General features: G+C 38.3%; 1 protein-coding gene across 2 annotated transcripts in view; it reads right to left on the minus strand.

Annotated features, from left to right (window-relative positions):
* The window catches only part of shisa7b (shisa family member 7), a 39,138-nt gene that overhangs the window by 10,286 nt on the left and 6,890 nt on the right, over positions 1-21,962 (minus strand). The window contains exons 2-7 of one of the 2 annotated variants that reach the window (XM_028036413.1): positions 10,208-13,142; positions 8,331-8,573; positions 7,566-7,682; positions 6,602-6,747; positions 5,458-5,526; positions 1,022-1,249 (exon numbers count right to left, since the gene is read on the minus strand). In XM_028036413.1, the coding sequence (XP_027892214.1) occupies positions 1,022-1,249; positions 5,458-5,526; positions 6,602-6,747; positions 7,566-7,682; positions 8,331-8,573; positions 10,208-10,605 (1,201 nt within the window). In that variant the 5' untranslated portion in view covers positions 10,606-13,142. The remainder of the gene's footprint in view (positions 1-1,021; positions 1,250-5,457; positions 5,527-6,601; positions 6,748-7,565; positions 7,683-8,330; positions 8,574-10,207; positions 13,143-21,962) is intronic. The other variant, XM_028036414.1, reaches the window with a different exon arrangement.

Genomic DNA, 21,962 nt, shown 5'->3' on the forward strand with positions numbered 1-21,962 from the left:
AATTAACCATTCTGCTGAAATAGACTTGCATATGAGGAAACATAATATAATGTGAGCTTTGTCTGAATAAACATTTCAAACTGTCTGACCAACAGGTGGTGCAACACGAGCAAAAAACAAACTTTTAAGGGAAGTTCGAGATGTGCACAGAAAGCAGCTGAAACATTGCTCATTAAATTTTACAGCGTTCACAGCAAAGTGCCAAGTTTATGAACCAGGAAAAGAATGTTTCATGTAAATTCTGTCCGCACAGCATTAACTGGAACGGCATTTAAACGTAACAAGCAGAATTAACAAGGAATCTTAAGAAAACAGAGTTAACTTACTGGCTTTAGAATAGCACTTTGGCAAGTTGCTCTGCATGAAAATATAAATATTGAAATGTTTCTGAATTAATTTTACTAACAGAAATGAAAGAGACAGAATTAGTAAACACAAAATACTGTCTTATTCATAGAGGGCAGAAAAAGCAAACCAAAGTGATCTTGTATGAGAAAGTAATAATGAGACTCCTAGAAAAGGTTAACCACTATTCCCTTTTTCTACATTTATGGATAAAATCTCACATTGTGGTGAAATGGCTTTGTACTCCTTTCTAGACTGACAGATATTAATGACTTTATTTAGAGATACTGTGTTGCCTTTTGAGATCTTTATCCCTACTTCACATTACCAGACGTTAAAGTGATTTGTTAAAGTGATTTCTTCACTCTAGTGGTCAGACAGTAAAAAAGCCTGAGTTTCTCTAGTGAAGCTGATGCAAAACTCTGGTGAAAATAAACTTAATTTATTTGTTAAGTGGCTAATTATATTTTCACATAAGCCTAGTTGGGTTTAGATAATGTTTTTATTTCCTTCCTTATAAAATCAAATAATTTGAAGACTTTGTATTTATTCTTTCCTTATCAGATATTAATGTCTGTATGATTATCTGAAATACTTACTGTAAGTGTGTGAAATGTCCAAAACAGAAGTAGTAGTTTTAATTAGCATTTCATATGAGAAACAAATAATAACTCACCCAATTTTTTCAGGGAGCTGTAGCGGCTGAGTTCTGGTTTCATCACCGCCTCGTAGGACGGGGGCAGCTGCGCCAGGTTGTGGAAGGAGTGGGAGAAAGACGGGTGGCTGCTGTTGTGTCTCATGCTCCCGGTGTGGATGCCGACCCCTCCCGTACCTTTACCACTTCCTGAAATCAGGCTGGGCCCAGACGACAGCTGGGAGGTGTTGTTCAAACGAGGTCCGCGCTCTGAGGAAAGACAGGAAGAGATGGACAGGAGGAAGAAACAAAAAAGAAGCAAGATAGAGATTAAAAAAGATTGGATATTAATATGAAAAATATAATGAATGGAAGGAGAGTAGAAGGAAAGCAATGAGGTGAGAGTTCAGGAAGAGTAAAACCCCTTAGGCTTTTATAATGTTACAAATAGAAACATCAATGTAATTTTTTGGGTTTTTACATGACAGAAACACAAAGTAGTGCATAACTATAAAGCAAAAGAAAAATTATACACAATTTTCAACATATAAGTTATTTTAAAAATCCTAAAACATCAATCTCTCAAAGAAATCTTATCTAAAGATATGGCCATCCTTAGAGAAAGAAAGAAAGGATGAAGAAACATTTATGGGTGTCAGTAAATATGTGAATGAAAGTGCTCATCTAAACCTTTTGTGGAACAAAAACACCATCCACAACCAGAAACATGGTGGCAGCATCATGCTGTGGGAGAAGGGTAGAAATACACACCCTGAAACCTGGAGGTCAAAGCTTCTAAATGTACAATAGCTACAAAAGAATGGTTTAGGTCAAAGCATGTGTTATGATGGCCCAGTCAAAGTCCAGAATTAAATATGACATATGAAAATTAACGCTAACTAATGCTCTCTATCCAGTCTGACTGAGTTTGAGCTATAAAGAAAAACGGACCAAAATGTTTTAATTTCAATCGCAAGACATGAAAAAATGGTACAGACGCATCACAAAAGACTACAAAGTAATGACTCAACAGAGATACACACCACACTTTTAACATTTTTTTTTCTTTTATTCACTGTTACTACTTTGTGTCTGTTGCAAAAATCCCAATAAAATTAATTCAAGGTTTTGGTTGTAACATAGTTAAATTTTTAAATAACCAAGGGGTAAAGATTTTTAAAAGGAACTCTAAGAGGTAATGAAATAAATATGTTTAAAAGGTAGAGAAAATAAAAAAATGGAAAAAAATATAATATAATATTAACAAGAAGCAAAAAAGAAGTAAATGAACAAAGGAAAGGGAAGATTGAACAAAGGAAGAATCTACAAGCTGGGTAACTATCAGTGAACACAGGAAGTGTCTCTTAGCTCCATGGCGACCATCTATAAATACAACTCTGTACTGCTCATCTAAGACTGCAACACCAACATATCAGCCACATATAAATACACAGAAACACACTGATGGCTTCAGGAGGAATCTTAGTGCACATACAGTCACATTTATGCAAAGTGCAAAAGCAGCACATAGATCAGTAAACACAGATATGACTTGTCTTATGTGAGGTTAGCAACATGGAGGAGGAGGAGGAGAGGGGGGCATAGATGCCTGCTTTGCAGCATGTACACTGATATCAGTTATGTCATAAAGTATACAAACACATTCATATATGCTGCAAACAGCAGAGAGACAGAGCTGTAAATGAGCCAACATGTGGGTGCACTCAGCAGGGACCTCACATGTGGATTCAAACAGAGACAAAGGCTCAGATCTTCAATCAGAAACATGCCCATCAGTCACCATCATCCAAACGGGGATCAGAAATGTTGGATCTATCAGGAGAGACAAAGAGAAACTACACCTCTGGGAGTGAGAGCGGGAAAAACTGGAGAACAACAATTAAAGGTTGCATAACGTGGCCATTTACTGTTTCCTGTCTTCAATACAGACACTAGCAGAGTTCATTCAGGGTGGGAACGGTTATGGGCTGCGATCTTGTTAAGATAACTGCAGGACATATACTGGTCATTGACCATTGACAGTAATGGGCTTTAATGGCCAATGATGTCTCTGTTAAGTGCCACCCAGGGAACACACACCACATCGACCTCTGTACTCGTTACACACATACACACGCACATATATTGTGTGAAAAAGCAATGCTAGTTCTGCGATAGTTTTAGTTTAAAGCTGGAAGTGAACATGATGAAGGCTGATAGAGAAAACAAGCAGAAAGTATCAAGTACTGAACATAACATACTGTGTTTATGTACCAGCATACAACTTAACGCAAAGATGACCATGTGTGTTCTTGTGTGTTTGTATATGTTCAAAGAATCTTTATGGAAATCTTCTCAGATTTGTTCATTTTATGTGATGCAGGGAACCACTTCACTGAACTCCCCTCTGCACTGCCGCCTTTCCAACTCCAGATGGTATCCACTAAATACTAACAGAATTAGATTAACCACTTTAGGGTGAGAGAAAAAACATCTGTGCATGGGAAATGAGCTTTTTTATTTATTTTTTGACAATTATTACACATCTTTAAGTAATCCGAAATGGGTTTTCTAGATTTCAGTTGTCTGAAAAAGAAATCCCTTCTAGTTTATGATTTATTAGCCAAGTTATTGTTTTTTTTATTGATGTTCTTCTAAGCAAATCTAGAACTGCCATCAAAAGTTTACGTTTATCATCATGGCAATAAATGTCATTAGTTCTGGGGAAAATTCTAAAACATTATAATGATCAAACATAACACTTTACCGAGTTTTATAAACAAGAATTGATTGCGCAGGGTTAAATTTGTGGACTGAAAAGGCCCTGACAAATAAAACATGATGCTGACAGAAAACCTTCAAGCTTGGCAGAAATTAGAAAAATCTGGGGAATAGTTTTGAGATCTGAGCCAAAAAGACAGAAAGACAAGTATTGTGGCCAAGAAACAGCAGTGAAGCACGTAGGTACTGTAGAATGCTAGAGGGCTGCTAACAGTGGTATTGGGGCGTTGTACAAAGTAAGGCAATACTCAAAAAAGTTCAGTCACGTCAAGATCTGACATCATTCCAAACTTGTAGATTGTTATTATAATATATATTGTTGTTATAAGCTGAGTTAGGGCCAATTCAATACCACTTAGGTTTAAAATTATAAGGTCTTATCACCTTGAAAAATGGATGTTTTTAATAAAAACCTATGATTTGGCCAGAACTGTACAACTACTGTGTCCTTTTCTTACACAATCAAGTCATTTTGCAATGATGTGCAACTTGTATAAGGACTTTTACCTTCAGAGTAGATAAAATGTATCACATTTTTCAGGGGTTATAAGTATCAGGTCGGTATACATAGAAATTGGGGAAAAGTTCAATATGTGACTCTAATAAAGTGGCTGTTAAAATGGAAAAACAAGAAGAATCCATCAAAAAAAAGAAAGAAACAAGCCAAAGAGAGAAGAGGTCATGTAATGGAACATGACTAAAAGAGGACAAACGATCCAATCAAGGTTTAAAAGCTCTAAAACCACAAATGTCTGATCATTAGAGGACATTAATGAGCTAAAATCCGGAAGGTGTTTGAAAGATTTTTCTGTTAAATTCAGTGTCTCTTCCTGATATCCATTAACCCAAATTAAAGCCAGTGCAACAAATGATAGACGTTCCCAAGTTTTGATTCTAAATGTAACCTAAAACATCAATTACTTTTAGTTTTCTTTCACTAATGAACGCCATCAATGTAACATCTGTAGGCAAAGCTGGCTCTAATCACTGCAGATGCCTTCTTGTGTAATTCATTCCAGAGGAAACGCATGTAGGTGTAGACGCTCAGAATAACTCGCACTAAAACTTAAAAAGTTCAGTGGAAATCACAGTGATCTCTTTACCATCCGATCGCCATGGTAACCACATCCTACAGATCCTTCATCAGCGTTACTTTACATTCAGAAGTAGCTCATTTCCTTTCATGGACGTAAGTTGACATCAGTGGACATCAGTTGGGTTTTTTTTAGATAAACGACTAGCATTGCTTTTTATTTTCTTGGTGCAAAGCTGGGAGAACCAGAGAGCCGCTCTATTCGCAGCAAACCCTCCTCTCATGTTCGGTGTCAGCTGTAAGCGCACTCACACGTCACTGTGGCACAGAGAGATAACAAAAAAAAAGAGAGAAGAACAAGCACATTTGGAAGCAGGCTTGTGGTGGTAGTGGGTGACGAGAGGTGGGCAGACAGACTTGCAGTAAAGCCAGGGCAGGCCAGACAACTTTAAGCTCACGCTCTTATGAACAACGTGCCAATTTCAACACAGCTTCCACACAGAGAAGCCACACACAGACAGTGTTGAGACTGGTGCAGCTGTTTTAAGAGCGCGCTCCGGCAGGCTAACAGAGACAGACGAACAGGGTGGTGGGGAGGCCGTGGGTCCGGCCGGCAGCTCGCCGCCGCCCGCGCTGGACTCGCGCTGCTAACCACGAGGCTTACCGATGGTAGCAGAGTGTTTGGGGCTGGAGGCAGACCCCTGCTGGTTAAAAGGGTGGTGCAAGTTCCCAGCTGCAGAGAGAGCAGAGCCAACAAACTGATGGACGACCACTCGAGAGACAGAGAGCGTGTGTCGCGTAAGCATTTGTGTCAGTAAAGAGACAGAGAGGGACAGCGGTAGAGACAGCAGAGAGAGGAGAAATGGACAGGAAGGAGAAAACAGCATTCCCGCCAGGAATTATATTTCTGTCTGTTTCATTTGTTTTAAGGTCTGAATTTTGCACCAAGCTTAATTCAACTGCTAAGTCAGCAAAATATACATACAAAATGACTTAGGAGCTTTGTTTAGCTTCTCTAACAGAAGGTTTGACAATTATCTCATCAGTATTTTCTGCAGAACAATCCAAATCATGGAGAGAATGAAAGAAAATCAGAGGAAGAGAAAGAGAGTGAAGAGCAAAGGGAGAATATTGGTTAATTCATTTATTTTCTCTGCAACTTTGAGCTTTCTCTTACCTCCACTGATCCCCATCACAACAAAAATAATTCACGTCCCACTCTACTAAATTCTATAAGCTGTGCATTTTTCTCAACATTTCATTAATCGTCACAGAAAATGACAATGAGTCAAAATGAATGGTCAAAATGTGAATTAGATCGGATGTTCATGGTTATATTTCAAATAATCTGTCGATTTTTCCTGTAAGAAATATGTAGCTCAGAAATGTATATGGTTCTTTGCAAAGTTCTCGTAATTGAGTATATTGTACAATAGTAAAAGACGAAGATAATTAAAAACCAATTGTAGTTAAAAAATATTTTAGTAACTCCTTTATCTGTGTAATTTCGGTTTAAAAGCTAATTTATTAATTTCCTTTTCTGTAAAATTGCAGCGTCTGACAGCATCTCAGTCCCAGCAAAATGTTTTCCACCTCAAGTGAGAATTGTGTTACTGCTACTGAGTTTGAAGTGAGATTTGAAAACCAGGAGAACAGCAGTGATAATTACCCTCCCTATCACTCGGGACGCAGTGAGCAAGCCGGATCCGAAGGCTCGTGTAACCTGAATGTGACACTGTCGCTTTATGTTTTCACCTCCACAAACATGCGAATGCGTTGGCTTCGACTCGAGCCGCTCTGTCACTTACTGCGGTTGTCTTTCAACTGCAGGACGGGGGTGTACAGGTTTTTGGATATGCGGCCATCGGATGTGGTGGCGGTCAGCACAGCGGCGTTATTCCTGTCTCCCTGCTGCACGGGGTTCGATTGGTGACGCAAAATGTCCACCAGGGATCTGATTCAGTGCAGGAAAGATGAGTGGATCAGAGTAGAAAAAGGTGAGAAGAGGGTATCATTAAAAAAATGCATTTTTTATCTTTAATGTCTTGTTTTAATTGGGGTTTTTATGATGTCAAGAATATAAAGTATCACTTTGAAACTATTAAAGTATGGAGTAAAAGTGTCAGTTTTGTTTCATTGTGTACATTAACATTAAAATTAAGTCAAAAGTTCAGATATTAAACATAAACTTAAATAATAATTCAACTCTATATGTAAGGAGCAGTATTTCTGTCTGGAGATGCTGATGAAGGAGCACAAAATTATCTGCACAAAAATAAACCTTAAAGATCCCTAAGTGAATATTTGATGGTAAAATTAAGGGAGCAGTACACATGACCCAGCCCCAGAAAACTGAATGAAAACTATAAGAACATTAAGAGGAAACCCCCCGACTGCTGGAGGTCAGCAGCTTGATAAAAGGAGTGCATTTTTTTTTCATAGCAATTTATAGCCATTTCTTCCTCACTGTTAACTTTCCTTCAGGGCAGACTTTAATTAAATGAAACACGATAATAGTAAACAACAATTCCCTGATCCATCGCCTCAGTAATTGCTACCACAAATCACCCAGCCTGTTTTAACTCTGGTGGGTGACGAAGAGCAAAATGAGCCCAGAACGAGACTGAAATTCAAATCTATTTGTTTTTTTAATTTGAAGAAAAAAAACTGAAGGTTCAGTTTAGCAACTGTTTACTTTCAGTTCCACCAGTGGAAAATAATGAAACACATTTTATTTCGGGCTCTATGAGAAAGCTCTTTAGTCGGTCTCACCTGGGCATGTTGACATCTCTGTTGCGGGGTCGACGCGCCACCTTGCTGAAGGCGACCCTGACGCCCACAGCTACCACCAGCGTGAAGGATATCACCCCTCCGATCACGTAACCCGTACTGGAGAAAAAAAAACATAAAGTCACGCGGAAAGGTACGGAGACACAGGCAGAAAAAGAGAAAAGTGTATGATTTCTAGTGTTCCGCTCTCAATCGCTTAGTGGCTTTAACACAGCAGTTCCACCCAAAAAAGGTTCAGTTAAAGTGTTTCAGTAGGTTTGAACCTCTGCATTCAGAAACAACATGAGCTTAGATCAGGTATCAAAGTACTGAATTCAACTTGATTGCCATAGTTTGCTTTCACATTGCAGTAACAATCCGATCTGCTCCACTTTCAGATACATATCCGATTATAATATCACAGTCAGACCAGTCCTGGCTCTGACTGCACATCCAAAACAGATCCTTCATGTTGTGATGATCTTGTGACAAAACTGTCGTTTCTCATTGCTGAACAACTTTAAAACCAGTCCATAAACTGTTCTATCCATTATTACTCCCATGAAGCGTGTGCTGTTGTGTGACGTCAACAATTTTGTTTTGGTAATCTTACATTGTGGTGTTAGGTGACTAGTAGCTCTTTAGATTTCTGAAGGCCTTGTTATGACAAAAGTACAAAGAAATTAGAGCTGGTTTTAAAAATGTGTACATTGATCTAAACTAATTATTCATATGCATCATGTGATTTTTTTCAACTCCAACCCTGACCTGCTGCTCTGCTGCTGCAGCGTCTCGAAGTCGGGGTCGGGCTTGTTGGCAGCAGGCACGCTGACGGGGGCCTGCGGGTCAGCCCACACAGGGGAAATGTAGTTTTTGCAGGACTCCTGGTCCAGTCGGTTCCTCCGGTGCTCACAGCAGAACCGGTATTGGCAGGTACCACAGCAGTAGCGATACGTGCCCTTGGAGCAGTTGAACGTGTTGTCAAAGTGCCCCATGACGTCATAGTAACCCCTGGGGAACAAAGCATAAAACAGAAATCTGAACTTTTGTGATCAATGTATTTCATCACAGAAAAACACATTCCACTAAGTTTTGAAATTTGGAGTGTATTAAAATAAAAAGCAACAAAAGTTACAAGATAGTAGGCAAGATAGTAAATAACAGAATAACACTAGGCAAGATAGTAAATAACAGAAGTCATGAATAACAAATTAAAACAGATTAAAAGTTGAAAGCTTATGTATGTTTTGGATCTTGTCTTATATTTCCCTGCTTGTTCTACTTCTGGCTGCCTGAATGTGGTGTCAGTGTGTGGCTTGCCAACAGACAACTGATTTAGAGCTGATTATCTGTTGCTTAGCAACAGCAAGACGCCTCTCAGTGCAGAACATGAGCTTTGGTGGGATCAAGAAGAGAGCTGCAGGAGAATCATGATGTTCTTTGCTTTTATGGCATTCAGTAAGATGAACACATTAAACGAGCCGGTGGAAGCTGCAGTCACTCAAACAGCAGCCTCACTTCTGCAAATGGGAATATATTATAATCCTTTTTCTTAAACTTAACCTAAAGTAACAAATGCACTTTTCAGATTTTAATTTTCAGCCTTCGTTTGTTTTTCTTGCTCCCGTCAATTTTTCTCATTTTATTTTATTTTCCCTTTTTGACCTTGTTAAACAGGGATGAGCTCGACCTGCAGATTTGGCTGGACAACATGAACACTTCCATCCGGTGAAATTTCATGCAAACAGCTCAGCTTTTTATCTGTTGTCTGTTTCTAACAGGCTTTTAGTCTCTCTGGCTGTATTTCCATTCATGTGGAACCTTTTCTAATATCTGGAGATTAACATATTTAGCACTAAAGCGGCATGTTACATGTCGACTACGCCTTCACAGGTGGATCTAGGGTACCAAGTCAATTCCAGGTTTTTTTTAAAAGCATAGTATAATAGACAGCTTAAATTTTAAAGTCATTTTAAAGAAATACCAGGCAAAGTGCCACAATGACCAGAGCTTAGTTTGGCTTTGTGGAGTATTAAGTAACTTAGTGCTTGTTCACCCACACCTGTGCACTGTTGGCCAGCTGGCTAAACGATTTCTAAACCAATTTTTTCATGCTTACAAAAGATGTTTGAATGTATTTCCAGTTGTGAAAATCTTTTGTCATGTAGATTCCAAATGTAGCATCACCCATCCCCTTTATTAAAGTACCACTGCAATTTCATTTTTAACTGTAACAACAGGCATGAATGTAAAGCAGCGAACTGAAGCTGGGGCAAACTGGAAACTACTGCTAAGTTCAGAAAGTATTTATTCTGCAATTCTGCCCAATTCTATGTATCAGAATTGAAATAATAAGAATCAAATGTGATATTATTGACATAACTGTAAACTAATATGTTATTTTAATAGAAGTAGGGATTATAGTTTATTTTCTGTTAGAAAAAAAAATATTATATTACCTTTTTAGATACCAATTGACTTTTCAAATTGTGGAACTATTGTTCTGTAGTTATTTTACTACCTTTGTAGTGCTTTTTTTTCCCTTTTGGATCTGCTTGGCAGAATACTAAACTTTTTTTTTTTTTGGAATTTCACAAGTAAAATTTGACTTTAACAAAAATAACTGCATCACAGAACATTCATACCTGCAAACTTCTCCATTATCCACCAGCGGCGGGGCCACCTGGGCCCCACTGAGCGGAGGCTTCAGTGGGTTTTCCGTAGCGTTCCGTGGAAACATCCTCTGTGGGAGGGGCTTCGGTGGGAGCTCAGCCATCGCCGCCGGTTCGTCATCGTCCTTCATCTCAGCCGTTTTCGGTGGCACTTTGGATCCGCCACGGGGGTTTGACTTGTAGCCGGTCAGGAGGAACAAGGTGCTGCCCGTTTTTCCAGCAGAGGCGCCACTGCTGCTGCCAAGCGTCCTGCCGTCGCCGTCGGCATCTCGCCGCTCCACGGTAACAGTCAGGGAGGAAACAGGAAGGCAGGAGAAAAGCAACAGGATGACAAAAAGGGAAATCATCCTCTTTGAAAGCGTGGACTTCATTGTTCTGGGATAAAGTTCTTCAGCCGTGATTTAGAAAAGGAAATCAATTATCAGAGTTCAACTCCAAGATGGCGTCTGGCTGAAATATAAAAACCTTTGTGATGAAAATGTTTCAACTTCAGTTGTTAGTTCAGATGCAGTTCAGCAGCTGTTTTATGAATGTGTTTGGCATTTCACTCGTTCATCTGAATGTAAACATTTCTCTGGATAGAAATCCCTCCCAAAAGCAGCTTGTGTAAACATTGAGGTTTTCAGAGATTTTAGGCCCTAAACAAACTGCCTGTAAAACAGTTTAATAAATCAGCCAACTTTAACTTCACAATATGACTGTGTTGAATGGCACTGGGTTCTGAATAATTAGTATAGGTCTGTCAGCTGACAGAGTGGCATTTATTCCCCTTGGCCAAAACTCAAAACTTTTCTAAATGGCAGTATTTACACATTTACTGTAAACAAAAGAGAAGAGTTTGAGGAAAACTGTAAACTCTTAACAAAATGACCAATGGGAACGCTCGGTTTGGCACGTAACAAATTGCTATGGAAACGGTGGATTGTAAACATTTAGCGCTGTATGTAAACTTCAGATCGCTCGAACCGATGTTGGATCTATTCTTTCGGGAGTTTGGCACTTCTGTTGTCCGTTGTAAATTAAAAATAATAATAATAATCTGACATGGAAAGAAAATAATCTTATTCCAGGCTATGTGTCTGTAAACAACAGTGATGGCAGCTTCAGAGTTCTCAGCTTTGTTTGGCTAACAAGCTGAAAGAAAATCAGTTTGAATTTGGCACAAGCTTCTTCAGTTTGTACATCTTCTAAGGACACTATCAATTTCCATAATTAGCTCCATTAAGTAACTTAGAGGAATCAGTAAAGGTCTGTATGCTTAGGAGTTTGGTCTAAATGCTGGGGTTTAAAAACTGTGATGTTGTTGAATGAATTTACTGCAGATGAACAGCATCGAGCAGCATCAGGACTTTCAAGAAGAAGAGTTTTTCCAGCAGCTACTGGAAGGAAACGGTCAGTCCATTAAACTGGAATGTCAATGGAAGCTGGTGAGAACTTAAAACTGAAGACTGTTCTTTAAAAAAAAAAAAAAAAACCTTTATGTGCGTTCGATACCCTTGCTCGAGTGTCTCTGCTCTGAGTTTAGCTTGGCCCAACAGAAGAGAACAAAGGAGGGCTTGGGCCCGGTTCTAGCAGGGCAGAGAGGTTCTGCCCACAGAACAGACATGAAACTGTCTGGATTCATCCGTCAATGCAGAGGAAAACGGGACGCAGACGGGGAACTCGGCGTGGTCACTGTGGCTGCCACGATTTGACGCCGCAGACGATCTGATTGCACAATTCTTGAAAAAGCAGTTAGAAAAACTACAAACTTACAAGATCCTCTTTCCTCCAAACATACGAATTTGGGCTTTCTTCATGAGCTGTTGCCTCATGGATTCCCTGAATGTGTGTGTGCACCAATATGACGAAGATCACTTTGTTAGAAAACAAAAATCTAAAACACTGTGAGAAGCTTTGCAAATGTAAAGGTTAATCTGTATGGCTGGTGTTCGGTATGGCTTCAGGTTATGATCTTTTCTTTTTCCTTCTTATAAAATTATTTCTCTTTCACGTACAAACATGAGTACAGTGAAGGGTTTTAAATTGCATGTTTTTTCATGAATAAAAATAGGAATGCTGAAGAGTTCAGTGGGACTTGATAAAGGGGGATTTCACGTCAGCAATCAAGCTCAACATATGGAAGAAACGAGACGACAATGACTGAGAAGCCTTTCTAATGTAAGCAACTGGAAGAAGGAGATAGGCAAAGTGTCAACAGTGTTTCACAGCGCAGACTGAGAGGACAGTATACGTCTAAGCCTTTGAGATAGCAGCAGCAGCGACGGCGGTGATGATGGCGGGCTTGGATTTATCTGGTCAAACGTGGCTTGTGTTACCCGTCAGTCAAAACGGCGCTCCGATTTAAAATAAAACCTTCAGACGCCGTCAGAGAATTATCACTTCTCACCACACGCTTCCTCTGTCACTCCGCAAACTGTTTATAAAGCACTTTGAACCAATAATGCACTGATTATGGTCTTGGTAGGAAAATCACGTAGTTTTCATATTAAGAGCAGCAAACACTGAAAGATTAAGCAGTCAGGAGTAAATAAGTTGTTAATATGACATTAAAGGTTCACGTTGGCAAATAAATCAGGTTCTGAGGCTGGAAAGACTAAATACTGTATGATTATGTAGAGAAATGTAGTTTCATAGAAAATTATAATTTGCTTTTCTTTGACACAGTCAGTTTGGCATCTGCTTTTGGTCTCGTTGGAAAAGAAAAAGAAGAAGATAAAGAAAAAGCTCTGAATCCTTCATCCTGGCCATGAAAAAGGAGGGAAAATAGAAAAGAATAAAGTGAAATGTATAACAGGAGTTTGAAAGTTGAAAGAAGGTGAGCTGGGAAAATTCCCCCACTTGATAATGAGATGTTCCCGATCTGGTCGTTCACTCTGGTTTGATCACAGGTCCCACAGTTTTCACACTGCAAGACAAGAAAACATGCATCACATTAGGAGGGAAACACTTAAAAATCTATATTTGTACATGTTGTCTGTAGTAACTTGTGGAGAAAGATGAAAAATAGGTCAGTATCCCGTCGGTGATGGATTTTCACACTATTCACAAACATTTTCTTTATACATCAAGTTTTAATGACATCTGCAAATTCAGCAGAGAAATCTGAACATTGTTCACATCACTTCTATGTTTTTGTTGGACTGCATAAACTAAATTACTGTTAGAATAAATATATGTGGAATATATTCAGCCATTGACTAACAACGATATATTTAAAAATAACAATGACAGTTGAGTTGGCTCAAAGTCATTTTTTTCATTTAAGGTCATTTTCAGTTCAGGTTCATTTTTTTCAAATCCTAAAATAAAAAAAAGACATTTCATCTGTCAAACAAAAGTCCTAACAAGTTAAAGAAGTTGATTTCAAGCAGCTACAATACAGGGTCCCTGAAAGCTCTACTGTGTAGCAGTGTTCATGAATCAACACTAAAAGATGAAGATTCAAACACAGGGAAATGTTTGATTTTGCAAAAACAAAAAGGGGAAGCATTTTCAAGGCTTTTCTATTTATAGATTGTCAAACATGAATTAAATTATTCTACAATCATTACAGATTCTTTAAAACACATTGAGAACAGACTAAGGGATGGGCTTATGTAATTTTCCCATTATAATTACATATTTTTCTGCTGAAAGTCAGATCCAAAGATGGATCGTAGGCTTTGTTCATCATCTCCACATAAATGCTTCTGTCTAAACAGTCAGCTCTGCTTCTGCTTGTTTTTCCATACTGTGACCTATCACCTCCGTCAAACCCATTTTATTTAAAGCAACAATCAGAACTTGTCTTTCCTAAATTTAGCAAATTATTTAAACAGGTTTAACAGAATACACTCATGTAATAGTGTCAGCATTGGGCTGTAAACATGGCAGTCCACCTTTAAACAGTAAGCAATGATACCAGTACAACACTATAATGGTATCATCAGATGTATAATTGAAGAGCATGCTTCATACAAAATGTAGCCTGCTTCTCAGAATGTAGCATACCATCACACATAAAACAGGAGCTGACAGCAGAGATGTGACTTTGATAGAGGTAGCAGGGGACGTGAGAGATGCCATATGGGCCCATCTGACAGAGGGACAGAGGAAGAAATGGATGTGTGAATGTGTTCTGTTTGCAGAATGAGGCCTTCGTCGCTGGGAGTGGTCCAGCATCACACTGCTCTAAAGATCTCATTATTTTATAATACTGTTGATGTGACTACAAAATGTATGAAATGAGTCAGAATATTGATCAAGTGTGACACTGACTAAAATTAGTCTGTTCATGAAAGAAAATAATCTCGTTCTGTAAAGTAGGGATGCAGGATATCAGAAAAGCATGTGAGATGTGAAAACATAGTCAAATGTTGCTACGGTGACATAAATAAACAGATAAGTTCACTGTTTATGCTGTTTATGGTTTAAATTAAACTTTCGATTCCATCAACAACTCTCTTGAAAAACTTGCATCTGGCTACAGCTGCTGTGTTAGATTTATAGTTATTAAGAATATTAGAAAATATTTCTATGTCTCTGCTAAATATTCTGCTGCTTTAGAGTTATACTTTGAAAGTCATACTGCAAATAAATGTGTAGATTTGGTGATCCTATATAGTTTACAGTAGCTTAGGATTTAATATTTTCAGAATCTGGATGATTTGGAAAAGTACTTGGATTTTGAATTTTTGTTCCATCCATCCATCCATCCATCCATCCATCCATCCATCCATCCATCCATCCATCCATCCATCCACTTTGTTACGGTCTGCCACAGAATTGTGGGGTGTTTTAGTGAAAGAGTGAAGCAATGTCAGTGTTGCAATTTTTCCACTATTTTGAAAGTGTGAAGAAATACTGTAGATACAATATATATCTCCAAATATCTGTTCTTGAACATAACTATATTAATATTGGATATTTACATTGGTCTAAATGTTTGTATTGGTGCATCGCTAATAAATATAAAGCATATTTTTTGTGTCAGGTTCTGCTAATGACTGACTGTAACTGCAAAGACATTTCTCATTAACGCCACTCTTATGTCCGTCATTGAACTGGATTTTTGCCTCTAAACAAAAGTGACACTTTGTAAATCTTAGTGAACTCAGATAGAGCCAATACACAATTCAGAGCCCATATACTTGGATCCAGAGTCAGAATAATACACCGCCTCAAACACATGCCTCAAAATGAAAACATAACCTAGCAGTTAGTGCTGTTAATTTTAACTCACTTGTGATTCATTTTCAGGTCACAGTTACAAAAAAGCAGCTTTAATTTATGGTATCAGTCATTTGCTAATTACAGATAGAATTTACAGTATTTTTTTCTTCACTTTCGCCCAAGAATCTTGGATCCTTCTGTTACATTTCAGAGCAAACAAAAATGAGATCACCATCAGGACAAGACTCATCTCCTGGAGCAACAACAATACCTCCAGCTGATACTGTAGCAGTCAGAGCAGCAGCGCCAAAGAAAGAAAGACTTCGACAAGGCAGCAGAGAAGGAGAGCTTAGAAAATAAACGATCGGTTGTAAAATATAAGTGAAGGGGGAAAAATAGAAGAACAGCATGTTCTGGGGTTAGGGTCGGAGCTGAACTATATCCTGAATCACAATAACCTAAATAGGCCGGTCCTCCTCTCTGCTGGAAAGTTCTGGGCGCTCTGCTGCCCTGACAGCTTGGCTTCACATCAGTGTGTCTCGACCCTCCAGGGGCTTTTCCGACCCGCTTCCTCAGATGTCGTAATTAAGAAGCCCCCGCTGACAAATAGCCGAACTTCTACTGGCTTTCTAGGCGGCAAGTGTAATGATTCAATAAAAACTGGGAATATGTGAGCGCATGTATACAAGTGTGGATTTAACACATTGAAGTTAACACTTTTATGCTCTGCATGGAGCTGAAGTACCATTTCTTTCTGTTTATTACGACTGTTGAATCTGTACATGATGCTTATATTTAAAGAAGTGTATGGTATTAGATGTAATAAAATTAACATAACACAGAAAGAGCATTGAAAGGAAAAATTAAGCACCACATCCATGTCATGGATGAATTTGTACCCTGTATTCTGTCCCCCAGCTGATCTGGCAGTCTGTCTGTCTGTCTGTCTGCACTATTTTCTGGTGAACAGGCCAGTGTGGCTGCATGTAAATCCCCGCTGTTATCCCTCTGTCTTCCTGCTTCTCCCGTCTCCCTGCTGATCTCGGTCATCCGCCTTGCTGTGCTTGTGACACACATGCATGAATTTGTCTTGCTGACTCCCTCCTAGCAGTGTGTACTAGGAATCACTAAACAGAATTAACACCTTTACATCACAAATCATTTTACATATGCTTTTGTTACACTACTTTGAACAGTAACAACTTTGTTCAGATAAATTAATTTCTCTTTTATGGCCAAAGCTGCAACTCTACTTGTCTTATTTAAGAGAATAAATCTCTGAAAAACACTATGTCTTGGTATTTTTCTTAATTTGTTCATTGTATGATTTGCCAGTAATGTATCAGCAAACAAAACGTCAATATTTTTCTATTCATTTATCTAAACTGCAGTAATCGTCTACTTGAAAATGCAGTTATTTTAAGCGCTGAGTGTTATAAAACCTAAATGTATGAGTAATCCTTCCCTGAGCGATGCAAGCTTTTAGAGTTTGGCGACTCTGTAATGTTGTGCCTCACTTACAGGGATGACAACTTGTAGATCGCGAAGCATATGGACATGGCTACTGCCAGTGACTTACATTTCTGTTAAGGCTTTTGGTTGCTAAAGTAAAACAGGCAGTTTTTGTAAAACAGGACCCTGTTCCTTTTTTACATAAAGCCACAAAATGTGGGGCATTTTATTTATTATTAATTTAAGTGATAGACCAACAAAAGGTAGTGGACAACTATGAAGCTAAAAGAAAACCACAGCCCTACAAACAAACACTGATGTTGACAAGGCTTCTTCAGGACACCAGTCACATAAAGAAGTGTGTTTTTTTATCATGAAACTGCATGTAGTAAATGCATTTAATCATATTTCTGAGTTTTCTGAAATGTATTACTAATGAAACAAATGAGAAAAAATGGTATAATTACATTTCAACAGTTTTCAAACATCGTTAATTGGAATTAACTACTGATAGTTAATCAAAAGTCTTATGATGGCATTTTTACGATAATGATAAACGGTGCAATAAACGCCCCTAGCTCTGCAGCCTCTCACAAGGTTTCTTCCAGGATTGCTTTGTATTTAACTCCATTCATCCTCCAAACACCATTCAGAGAAAAACAATCCCACACCATGATGCTGCCACCACCATGTGTCACCATACTAATAGTGTGTTTAGTCTCATTATAAGTGCAATGTGGCAAAACTCAAAAAAGTTCAACAAATATCAATAATTTTGCAATGCATTGTAACAATTACTTTACAAATAAGTTTTATTGCGCTGAAATTTTTATTAAATAAAAATGCAGACCCGGAATTCAACCAATCAGTAATGAGTGGAGCATTAATTAGCCAGAATAGAAAACAGAGTGTGTGCATTAGGGGACAGTTTACGCACTAATGCATAGATGTTGTTCATCTGTGTCATGTTTACAGTACACTGTAGGTCTGTTTCCATATTGCATGCATGACTGACTTTCATTGGCAACTGCACATGAGTTTTAAAGACACAAAAGCTCCCTGACAGGCGGTGACCCCCTCCGTCATGGCACAAACACTATCTTTCCTCACTCCATCCATCCATCCATTCACTCCTTCCCTCCCTCCCTGGCTGTGCGTGGGTTGGAGTGTTTCACTAGGAATAGCTTAGCACCACTGAAAAGAGATAATGTAAAACAACAACAGAGGACAAAAAATGCAACGCTGAAAGAATTTACTCATTTCATGTTTAGAATATTTGTAAATGCGCCACAAATTTGAAGAAAAAAAAAACCCGTCTCATCGTCTCAGAACTAGCATGTTTTAAAGGATCTGCTCTCAGTTTACTCGTCCTCATCCACTCAATTCCTCCTTTTAACACCATTTCCTTTCATCCACCCCACAATCTCAACCTTTCTCTGCCTCCTCTCATCTCTATTCACCCCCTTCTCCTGACACCTCCCTTCTATGAAGCATGCTGGGAAGAGAGCCAGTGCATAAGGGCATGCAGCAGCAGCAGCAGCAGCAGCACTTGCAACAGCGTAGCTCTGTATTCTAATATGGAGTGGGGCGAAGCTTGCAGAGCCTTCAGCATGGTGAACTCTGTCCATAAAGGTCAATGCACTGCCCTTGTGTTGTCCACTGATGCAGCGATGAAACAAAACGAGCTTCAAAATAAAAATCCATAAATGTACCCTGGTTTTCAGATGACTACATAAAGAGTGAAGTATTCCACGAGGTCCAGGCCTCCATTAACTGTCTGTTATTGCACACAGTGATGTAAAACGGCTTTTCATGGAGGGCGATGTGCTTGTTGCAGACCTGAACCGTCTGTGCACTGTTCAGACTAATTGTTTGGATTTGTATTAATGTACATATTGTGCACTAAGCATTATAATTGTCCAATATATCAAGATACAGGGATTAAAAGAGTGTAAAACTAGAGTTACAGTGGACGTGATTTCACTCACCTCATTGAAATCCAAACCCTAAAATTTGTCCAGTAACAAAACATGGATTCATCCAGTTTGCCTGCAGGGATGGGGGTCTGTTGCCAATCTCCAACATGACAAAATATGGCTCCGGATATGGAAACCATTAAATTGGCTTTTCTCTCAGTTTAACTACAGTTCCTTCTTGTCGTCACAATTCAGTAGTTTTTGTTTTAATCTGTGTGAGATACTGGAGCTAGTGAGTTAGCAGTAGCTAAAGGAGTAAAGTTTAATTAAACACCATCTACATTTAATTAAAAGAATAATGAAAAGGCACTTTAAAGCACAATAAAAGCGTATGGTTAAAGTGCTGCTGAAGACAGAAACAAACACATTCTAGGAATCCTAATTGATTCTCAGTCACACATTTAGAAGTATCTGTTTCTATTCCTGCACCGAGTTTTCTTCCTGTAAACTGGAATTTGTACAATTAGATCAACAAATGCACCTCATAGAGCCACGATTGAAAATGTCTTATTTTATCATCTGTACAGCTACTACTACATATTTTCATATTCTTTTAAACAGGCAATAATTCAATTGGGACATTATTTCCAGCATAATTGTCCAAAACCAACTACAGACTGAATATATCAGATGGATGGAAGTGACATTTCCCCCTTCAATAAAAACATTTTTAGTCATGGATGAGATTCCAAACCTAACTGGCTGCAATATCAAACACATAATAAAGTCAAGTAAAAACTAAACTTTCTTTAAAATGTTCAAATATGCAACATTTTTATTTAATTACAATTACATGAGTAAATGTAACCTGTTGCTTTCCACCATAAGACGTTTCACTGCCTGAGACATGATGGAGCTGAACTCATCCGTCCATCCAGTCGGTACCTGCTTGTTCTTACGAATAACCTGGATATTACAGTCATGTGTCTGGACTGTCGGAGGAAACCAGAGTACCCGGAGAGAACTCACACATGCACAGGGAGAAAAGTCAAGCTTCATGCAGACAGATGTAAACCCAGGACCTTCAGCGCTACAAACTGCTCCACCATGCAGCCCTGAGCTGAAGTCAGTTTATGTTCAAATCAGAACAAATTCCACATGGCCAATCTTCAAATGGAAATAAACAAAACATAACAAGACTGGTGGCATCACAGTGAATGAATATATACATTTTAAATACAGTAACAGCACACTGTACAGAAAAATAATCTATAATGGTAGCATCAGATTTATTTGGTGCCTGTTAACCTACTTTGGAAACCCACTCATATAAAGGACAAAACAAAAGGATTCTATGTGCACAGTGATATTCTCATATTTATATTGTAGACAGTGATAATATGATAACCATAAATCACAGCAGGATATTAAAAGATTTTCAAGTGGAAGAACTAGATGTTAATCTTGTTGGGAGGTTTAAGAAATTGTTTTTTAAAAAATGCTGTTCACTGATGCTCTACATCCAATCTGACTGAGGCTGAGCTATTTAGACAAAATGGATGGGAGAAAAATTGGCACAGTTTTTAATTTCTACATGAGAAAGAGCAAGCAAGTGCAGATATTTGCCAAAAGACGTCCACCTGTGACTGCAGGTAGAAATGTTTCTACCAACTAAACTTTCTACATATCTAGACAAAACATTTTAGATTTTTATTTGTAAAAAAAATTCTCCATTCAAAATGCTTGCCTTTGTGTTGATCTGCTTTAAAAAATATGCCAATAAAATAGTTTATAGCTTGAAGTTGAGACCTGACAAAATGTATAAAACTGAAGGACATGCCAGATAAATGATAACTAAACAAAGAATGCCTAGTTTATTTTATGCCCAAATGCAATAAATATAAAGAAATATGAATGTAGTGTTGGTATTTTGAGCATGATCCTTGGATATGGATACTACAGAAATCTCACTCAGCAGCTGAAAACAGTTTATGATTTCATTCACTTCAAACTTTTGTTCAGCAATTTAATGGGATCTCTGTCAAATATGTGACATTAGAAATCGGTGACGTAAATATGCAAGGATACAAATTGAATGTGGTTTTGAATCTAAAAAACAGATTCTGATATGAATGACCAGTTACAAAGGAGGAAAATATTGAATGTCATGAGCAGGTCAAAGCTTTAGAAGACAAATCTGAATCAAGCAAATCTCTGAATCTCTGCATTTATAAAAGGATTTAAAGCTAAATACAAATATAAGCAGTCGCTTTATAACATAACTGTTCATAAAACAGGATGTCAAACCTTAGAAGCAACATGAGGAGTAAACATGTTTGAGAAGATGATGAAGATATTTTATAAATTAAATATTAAAATAGATTTCTGTAATTATAAATTATACAGTTGAAATCAGATGTTTTCATGCTGTATGAAAAGCATTTTCTGCTTATTGTAATCTAGATGTGTCAAAATTATTTATAATCCCTAAATGCCAGGATAATAAAAACAAATAAAGTAATAGAAAATTGCATTTATTGCCCTAGTCATATGGGAGCCCTAAATAAAGATGTTATGGCTTTATAAGCTTCTGAACCGTTTGCTCTTAATAACTTTATTAACATTTCAGGAAGCTAAAAAAACTGAGAACATAATTTCAACTATGAAGCAGGGAGGTGGCAGCATCATGATTCCCTCTTTGACTGGATTTAATTTTGCAAAATAAACAGCCCTTCCTGTACACAGTAAAAACCTTAAATGTTTTCACAATATTAATGTTTTGTTATTGAGCTGCAGATTCTGACTTTGCAGCTTTCTCTGCTCTTGCTAAGAGCGTTTATTGACTTGTCTTGTTGGTGCTGCAGCTCGAGCAAAGCTGAGTGGCCACCAAGTGCCGCTGCTCCAACTCTAATTATTTACCAAGAGGTTAGTCATGGCACTCAGGCCTGAAGTTGTGGACCGCTAACAGAATGAGAAAATGAAAACGCTCCTCACTGGACCGGCGCCTCCCAGTTGGCTGTGAGGGAGGAGCAGATGTGTGAGGCCAGACTTTCTGCCAAGCTCATCCACCATCTTCAACAGATTGGATTGTGTGGCAAACATCCCACTGCTGCACATACATGACTGCAAAACAGGATGTTTCATTTTCACCCTCCAAAGCTGTCTCCAAAAAAAATGGCACCTCTTTTTTTCCCTAGGAAAGTGGA

This window comes from Xiphophorus couchianus, chromosome 13 (assembly GCF_001444195.1).
Source record: "Xiphophorus couchianus chromosome 13, X_couchianus-1.0, whole genome shotgun sequence".
In the NCBI taxonomy this organism is placed as follows: domain Eukaryota; kingdom Metazoa; phylum Chordata; class Actinopteri; order Cyprinodontiformes; family Poeciliidae; genus Xiphophorus; species Xiphophorus couchianus.